This window comes from Gavialis gangeticus, unplaced genomic scaffold, assembly GCF_001723915.1.
Source record: "Gavialis gangeticus isolate Ggan-Ray unplaced genomic scaffold, GavGan_comp1, whole genome shotgun sequence".
NCBI lineage: Eukaryota > Metazoa > Chordata > Crocodylia > Gavialidae > Gavialis > Gavialis gangeticus.
This window is the reverse complement of record NW_017728995.1, coordinates 43619686-43628345: the sequence shown is the minus strand read 5'-3', so window position 1 is coordinate 43628345 and position 8660 is coordinate 43619686. Positions and strand designations below refer to the sequence as shown.

The window sequence follows — 8660 nt, the reverse complement described above, 5'->3', positions numbered from 1 at the left end:
TCTTGGGTTGGGAAGTTTTTTTTCGTTTTTAAAAAGGGGGGGGGGGGGGGCGGCAGGGGATAACTTCTGTAGAACTGATCGATTTTTACATAAGACCTGAGGGTGAAATCCCTTTAAAATTGTGTTTTCTAGCAAGCCTGACTCTGTTAACATCTACTATCAGAAACTGTGCTTGCTACCTTATTTCCTATAATATTGTTTACAGGACTGAAACCCAGTACCTGAATATGCTCCTGCCTAATTTTACCATGATTTTAATGTGAATGAAAAAAAACAAGTGAAAAATGTTCCCTATTAGAAGCCTGGTTTTCTATAAAATGGGTTGAAATTGGTTTTGACAAGTTTAAGTATTTTTTCTGTCTCTCTCTCTCTTTTGTAGATGACAGTCATGTCCCATTCAAAGGATCTCAAGGATGATTTCCACAGTGATACAGTACTTTCCATTTTAAATGAACAACGCATTCGGGGCATTTTATGTGATGTCACTATAATTGTAGAAGATACCAAATTTAAAGCCCACAGTAATGTTCTGGCAGCTTCAAGCCTTTATTTCAAAAACATTTTTTGGAGTCGTACAATCTGTATTTCTGGGCACGTGTTAGAATTAGATGATCTCAAGGCTGAGGTGTTCACAGAAATACTTAATTATATTTACAGTTCCACTGTAGTTGTAAAGAGACAGGAGACAGTAACAGATCTTGCAGCTGCAGGGAAAAAACTGGGAATATCATTTTTAGAAGATCTTACAGACATTAATTGTTCAAGTTCCCCCTGCCCATATGGATTCTGTATTACTGAAAAGGGATCAGTCAAAGAAGAAAAAAATGAAAAAAGACATGAAGACTCAGCTATCACAAATGGGCCAAGAATCACAAATGCATTTTCAATTTTTGAAACTGAAAACAGTAATAATTTGTTTTCTCCACTTGACTTGAGAGCAAATTTTAAAAAGGTATCTGAGCCAATACAAGCATCCACTGTCGGCCTTGATAGGGATGATGTGTGCAAAGAAGCGGAGCCAGCCAGCACATTAGCTGAACATTCCTATGCAGTTTCTTCTGGGGGTGATACTTTTCAAGGTACACCTCTTTTTGAACATGACAGCAGTCCTGCATATAAAAAGAGTGAAGACAGTTATGAAACACTTCAGACAACACCTCTAGTTCAACTAGTAAAACAGACATGTAGTACACCAAAGATAGCCTTTAAACCCCAGTGTACTAGTTTGGCTGTAGCAAAAGTGTCAGCCCCCACAGTAACTGAAACAGAAGGTCAACGTGAAATAGTTACTGATCAAGCCATTATTCCTTTTCCAAAATCTCACAGTAAGACAGGAGATTTCCTTTTTTCCAGAGAAGAGGAAAATAATTCTACCAGTATCTCTGGATCAGTAGCAACAGTTGTTCCACCTGTTTACAGCTGCAACTGTTGTACTAAATCATTTGAAGACAGAGCCTTACTCAGTACCCATCTTCAGCTTCACATGCAGCATCAGGAACCTTTCATATGCAAATATTGCAATCAACAATTTGCAAATAAAAACAGGCTGGAGAATCATGAACAGACCTGTGTGAGATCAGGCAGTATATCTGTTCAAAATGGAAATGAGCAAAATTTTTCAGAAAATTATACTCCTACCGATGGAAGAAGTGGAAGGTCATATGCAAACACAGAGCATTTGCTGTCTGAAAACAATATTACTGATTACTCTACTGCAAGCTGCACTTTGCCAGAAACGGACCATTTGATAAAAGTTGTTGATGGGCAGATATTATACACTTGCATTGTGTGCAAACGTAGCTATGTAACATTATCGAGCCTTCGAAGACATGCAAATGTGCATTCATGGAGAAGAACTTATCCTTGCCATTACTGCAACAAGGTATTTGCATTAGCTGAATATCGGACCAGACATGAAATCTGGCACACTGGGGAAAGGCGGTATCAGTGTATCTTCTGCCTTGAGACTTTTATGACCTATTACATACTCAAAAACCATCAGAAATCTTTCCATGCAATTGACCATCGGCTTTCAGTAAATAAGAAAACAGCTAATGGAGGCTTAAAGCCAAGCATGTATCCTTACAAACTTTATCGGCTTCTACCTATGAAATGCAGAAGGCTGCCTTATAAGTCTTACCGAAATTCTTCATATGAAAATGTGCAAGCAACTAACCAGGTTAATGAAGCTACTTCTACCACCTGCTTTATTCAGAATTCTCTCAGTGCTGAACTACCTTCACTGAATTTTCAAAATAATGTTTTAACAAACAATACAGCTGTCTCCTTGGATACGTCTTCATGCAATGATGCAACATCTTCTGTCAATACTGAGCATGTTTCTTCTTGGGGAGTAGGAGTGTTAAATTCTGACCTTAAAAGTGACTTTTATGCTGTAGAAAAATCAATGCCCACAGGTGCAAATGAACATGATTCTGGCTCTCAGGAATGCAATTCCTCCATTCTGTCTTTCAGTAATGTGAATGAAAATTCAACCTCTGTTATCAACTACAGCAGTTCTGCACCCTCTGTTATAATGCACAGTAGCAGAGTTTCAACAGTAATAATGCACAGTAATACAGTCACTTCAATAGCATGCAGTAAGACAGGATCCTCAAACAATACAACGAGTCAGATCATAAATGATGACTATAAACATGGGTCAGATAATTATGGCAAAAGCCTTACTAGAGCAAAAACCATTAAAGATAAAAAGAAAACACTTCTGTATAACAGAGGAGAAACAATAGAGGAGATTCAGTATATCACAGGACCTGGAGGTTCATCTAATAAGACTACAAATATTGTTCAAGAATCTAGTAAAACTGAAACCTACATTGCAAAACCCGCCTTACCTGGAACATCTGCACATAGTAACGTTGCTCCTCTTTGTCAGATAACAGTAAAAATTGGGAATGAGGCTATTGTAAAAAGGCATATTTTAGGTTCAAAACTGTTTTGTAAGAGAGGTAGAAGATCTAAACGTGAGTCTAAGCAAGACAATCTGCTTCAGGAGACTGAAACGGAGAGAAAAGAACAAAGCCCACCTAGACTTTTCAGTCCGGAATGCATGGAACTGACTGAACTGTGTGATGATGTAAGTGATCAGGATTCCACTGACAAACCCTGGAGACCTTATTACAATTACAAACCAAAAAAGAAATCTAAACAGCTAAGAAAAATGAAAAAAGCCAAATGGAGAAAAAAGCATGAAAACAAGACCTCCAGTACTGAAAGTCAAAATACATGTGATAGAGAGTATGGACTTAGGAGCATTACTGAAGAAAAAGGCATCAGCCAAGAAGAAAGTGCAGAAATGCCCAATCTTCACTGTGAGCTCTGTGAAAGAGAGAAATCTTCCACTGAAGAAAGCCAGGAACATGTACATTTGCAAGTAACTACTTCAAAGCCTTATATTTGTGAATTATGCCAAAAGCCATTCCAGAGCCCATCCACACTAAAAATGCACATGAGATGTCATACTGGGGAAAAGCCCTATACTTGCAAAACCTGTGGAAAGTGTTTCTCAGTTCCTGGAAACCTGCAGAAACATGAACGTATTCACCTGGGTGTTAAGGATTTTGTCTGTCAATACTGCAGCAAAGCATTCACTTTAAATGAAACACTCAAAATACACGAGAGGATTCATACTGGAGAAAAACGCTATCATTGTCAGTTTTGCTTACAGAGCTTTCTCTATCTTTCTACCAAAAGGAATCATGAGCAAAGACATGCACGTGAACATAATGGAAAAGGATACGCTTGTTTTCAGTGCCCCAAAATTTGCAAGACAGCAGCTGCTCTGGGGATGCACCAAAAGAAACACCTCTTCAAAAGCCCAACTCCACAGGATAGAAAAGAGTATTTATGTAATGACAGCTCTAAACCTTTGGAGAATCAACATTTCTTAGAAGCAGATGGGAATGAAGTGATTTCTATACAGAACGTATCTCCGAAAGTCATACTCTGAGTGACAGTTAAAAAAAAAGGGTGGGGGAATCATAAATATATCGAGAGACAGAGACTTAGGTACTGAATGGGGGGAAAAGATCAAACTTGTGCAAGTTGTAAAAATGAAGATGACGTATCTTCATCCAAATGGTTCATATATTAGTATATGCAAAAAAAGGGGGAAAAAAGCTTAACAACGAAGATAGGAATATTTGCAATAGTGCTAATTAAAAATGATGAAGAACCAATTCTGACCTAAAATATTTTTTTCCATGGTGGAGAGAGATAATACTTAAACAGAAGAAAATGGTATGTCTAATCAAAACCCTTCCATATGGTGTTACAACTAACTACCCACTGAACTGTGTTAAATATACTGTATCAAAGTTGGAATCATGATGGATATAATAAATATGTAGGTTAGGAAGAATTTATCATAAGACCTTCTGTATTGCATTTGAACAAATAAACAAATGTACCTAATGGCAATATGGTTATAAGTTCAACAAAATTTTAAAAAACATGTATTCATCATCTGAAAGTAAATACAGAAAATGTTTCATGAACCTGAGTAAATTAAAATATAGCTCAGTTTTGGAAGACTGTTCCAAACTTTTAGCATACAGCATAAATAAACCCTAATTTACATTGTCCATGTTCAACTTTACAGTTATATTGGTTAGCAGTGGTTCTCCGAGTGACAGTACGGGTTGGAAACACCACTCACAATACCCATGGTATTCAATAAAGGCTCACCTGAGTTAAAAATACTGTTTTCCAAGCTACCTAAATCTTGGAAGTCCCTACTATAAATGTCATGGTAGACCAGCTCCCTAAACAAAACTCAATTGCTTCATTCTCATGGCATGGAGCTATGGAACTATCTTGTTTAAGAACCCATATAAAGAAATTCTTCACTTCATGGTGGCTCTTCATAAACTAGCACTTGGAGAAGTCACTGATTCTGTTCTAGTAAACTAATTACTAGTATTCTGAGATTTTTAATAAGGGAATGCAATTCCCCTCCCCTCTAAGTAAAGATTAGTCTTTATGGCTGCATATTCAGAATCTGGCCCAGTTCCCATTCTGGATTGACTTTGCTCTGGTTTAAGTGAAACTAATTGCTGGAGTCCATGTGCTTCTCAGCCCTTGTGGGACCGGATAGACCTATATCATTTAAGTACATTCCCAAATGTAAACTACAAATGCCACTTTGCTATCCTAAAATCCTAGTAAAGGCCTCAGCCTTCCTGAGCATCCAGTGACTCACACCGGCTCTCTGAGTTATACCTTTCTGTGGGTTCTCCAAACTTCTTAAGTCCTGTAAATACAGCATGGTGAATTTAGCAAAGAAAATATCTAACCTCCAGTCTGTTATGAAAGTATCAGAGTTCCAGACCTCTACAATGTGACACTACCCAGAGATACACCTCCCTTTATTCTGATTTCTCCCCTTCTGTGAATCAGACATCTTAATAGAATTTCAGATAAGGCAGAATCCACCTTTTTCTCCTCTCTTGTTCTTTCTTGCTTGGTTCTCCAGCTTGTGAAAACAGACCCCTTCAGTTCCTTCATTAAATAGTTTGGCCTTTTTTGCTTGTGCCTTCCATCTGAGAAATTCCCACTCCCACCCACAATTAGGGCTCTGTGTAAAGAATCCATTGGCCCATGGCAATGTGCCAGTAGTTAAAAGACTGTCAGAGCGGATGGCCCTATGATGTTGCAGCCAAAGCCCTGATAACAATTAGAGCTTGAGAGGGCCATAAGTTACCAACAGCTGGCAGAGGCTGGCTCAAAACCAGTTTTACAGTTCTGTTTTGCCAAAACCAAAAAGATACAACTCTGAAGAAGGTAGGGAAAAGTAACTTTATAAAAACAGCCAAGGAAGACAATAACTGCAATATGCAGTTTTTACCATGGGGTTGCTCTGATAAACGTCCATAATACTGTATCTGCATTATCCAATTATTCATGTATTTTCAACTCTACAGTATTATAAAGAAAAGGAGAGGACAAAGGATAGCAAACCTTGTCTTCCTTCTGTGTACACACGGCACAATATTTGTTTACTTATTGTATTTAGGACATTGTAGAAGAAATAATAGCTTGGGTATGATAAAACTGTAATTGTAATGTTAATGCAGTATTGAATTAAGTAATAATATACTCCAGTTATTTATTCTATCATGGATGAATGCTATGAATCAATGAGAGTTTTTTTGCTTCATAGCAGCTTTGGTTCCAGACAACTGAGACTGAGAAATAAATGCAGTACAATTGTGATGAAATGTAAAAGAAAGTACATAGTGATATTTTCTAAGTGGGTTTGTATGCTGACAAATTGAAGACCAAAGCAAATAAGGTAGAATATTTATACATGAAAAGATAATTTTACACATATTTTATATAACTGTATAGTTCACAAGAAAAACTATTAATAGCTTGTGTTAGGCTTGGGGGGTTTGTATATTTTGATAAAAACACAATGACTTTGTTATCCTGAATATTCTCTACAATTTATAACAAAAGTTTTAAGAGGGCAATGTCATGTTTTAGTTAATTGTGGGACTTTTATTATAAGTAACATGTTGAAGTAATAAGTCAAGTACTAATGACCAAATTAGAATTAAAATAAGTGTAAAGGGTGGAAATATTGTATGTTGTCTAAGACTGTAATTTGCTATATAATAGCATCTGTATTTTTGTTTAGAAATTATTAAATGAAGATGTTAAGGCTTGGTTAAAAAAGTCTAATTTTATTTTTAGAAAGAGTGATTATAATTCTGGTTTTGCTTGATTAAAATAACTTGTTCCTATTTTTATAAGTCTCTCCATTTTATTATGAACTTTTATATTTATTATTTTTTATAATTTTTATGACCAAGATATTCGTATTTCCTGTTTTATTCATCTAGAACATTAATTCATTTTATGTTAATATAATCTTTCTTATATGTAAGGGGATGGTAATACAAGTAGATTTCAAATTAATAACCCCTAAATAACTTACTTTGGAAACCCATTATAATTTAATATTAAGAAACAGTGACAGGTACTCCTGGATACTGGTTTTCTGCTATCCACAATACAGGTACAGGATGGGCAGCAATACTGCAAGTTTCCCTTGTAGTAACATCAAATGTCTCTTAAAGAATCCACCTTGGATAAAAGGGTCATTCAGTCTCTATTTCCATTTGGTTTCTGATCTGTCAGGAAACATCAACAACTGTGTTACAATTAATGTCAAGCCAAATTATATTTTTTATGATGTGGACATTGATTTAGTAGTACCTGGAATGCAAATTCTGACTTGTTTCTGAACATTTATCAGACACTGAAAAATTGAAATGAAGGTATGCTACAGTAGACTATTTGAGACTGATACACAAGGAGGCACAGGCTGTACGATTTTAATGCTTATTTTGTATATCTAGGCATATGGTAGTTAATTATTAATAAGCATTTCAGCTTTTCAAGATGCATTTTACAGGGCATGAGGTTAAATCCATTACTTCAGTGGGTCCAGGATCTCACCCAATATTCTGTTCCTGAAGGCCAAAGGAGTGCCTAGTTTGCATTCCTGTGTTCATCTCAATAGACCACCATACCTTTCTCTTTGTAATAGCAAAGCTCACACTTCTTTTTATGTCCAAGAGGTTTGTATGATTTAGCACCTCAAAGAAAGTGCTTAACGTTTCATGGGATCAGGTACTTAAGGATGAAGAATATATATAAATGAATAGAAACTGCCCGGTCAGTAGTTCCCTGGATTTGGGGAAAAAAGTATACTGTATTTCATTTTTTGTAATGTTTTATGCTGTAAAACACTTTTTTTTCCTGTTCCATAAAGATGCAGCTTTTTTTAAAATAGGAATTAATCTAAATTCTGATAATTCACATGTAGTAAATACATTTTCCATTTTCCATACTGCACCACTCATTTCTTTTGACACTTGCAGGGACTTTGGTTGAAGAAGCAAAACATATTATATCCATAATCAAATACATGCAGTACAAGGGCATATGCAAATAAGTACCCCCTCCAGTTATGTGCCACTAAGCTGCAACAGGCAAACAAAATGTAAATTACCAGAAAACCTATGATTCAGATCATTGCTTGAATAATATTTGTGACAGCTGCCTAATCACAACAAGAAAAATCAGTGCTATGATCCATACAAAAGAAATATTTTTGCCACCTTATTTCAAACTACTAATACCAAGTAACATCTGATGGTTCTAGTTGCTTGTTTATTCAGATAAAATATGCTAGTTGATCTGAATTTTTGAGAGAGAACAAATCACATCTGGATAGAATTGCTATCATCTCTGAAATGAGAATCTAGCTAACATTCATTTAACAGAATTATACAGAAAGGAAGTTTTATTGCTAAATTACAAAAGTATCACATACTTTGTTTCTTCAGAACTACCTCCCTTTAGTGGCCACTTATGACTGTGTTTAAAATCTGAACTTAATGTCAAATACTTCATTCCTACAGTGAAAATTCCCCAGATTTGTCTTTATCATAAAGCAATGAAGTATTTTAGGCCTGGGGTTACCGTTAAAAACATAATCCTCTCTGTCCTACCTTACAATCTGCCTGTGAAGGTTCTCTGTTAAAATGGCTTTAAGATAAATGCCAAAAGCACACACAGTGCAGTCAAATGGTGTTATTAATATAACATTTTACACTATTTACATTCCA

At 35.9% G+C, this 8660-nt stretch overlaps 1 protein-coding gene across 2 annotated transcripts in view; it reads left to right on the top strand.

Annotated features, from left to right (window-relative positions):
* ZBTB38 (zinc finger and BTB domain containing 38) overlaps window positions 1-4128 on the top strand; it is a 28889-nt gene extending 24761 nt beyond the window's left edge. For both annotated transcript variants that reach the window (XM_019503590.1, XM_019503589.1), the window contains one exon: window positions 380-4128. In XM_019503590.1, coding sequence (XP_019359135.1) covers window positions 380-3970 — 3591 coding nt within the window. In that variant the 3' untranslated portion in view covers window positions 3971-4128. The remainder of the gene's footprint in view (window positions 1-379) is intronic.
* The last annotated feature ends 4532 nt before the right edge of the window (window positions 4129-8660 follow it).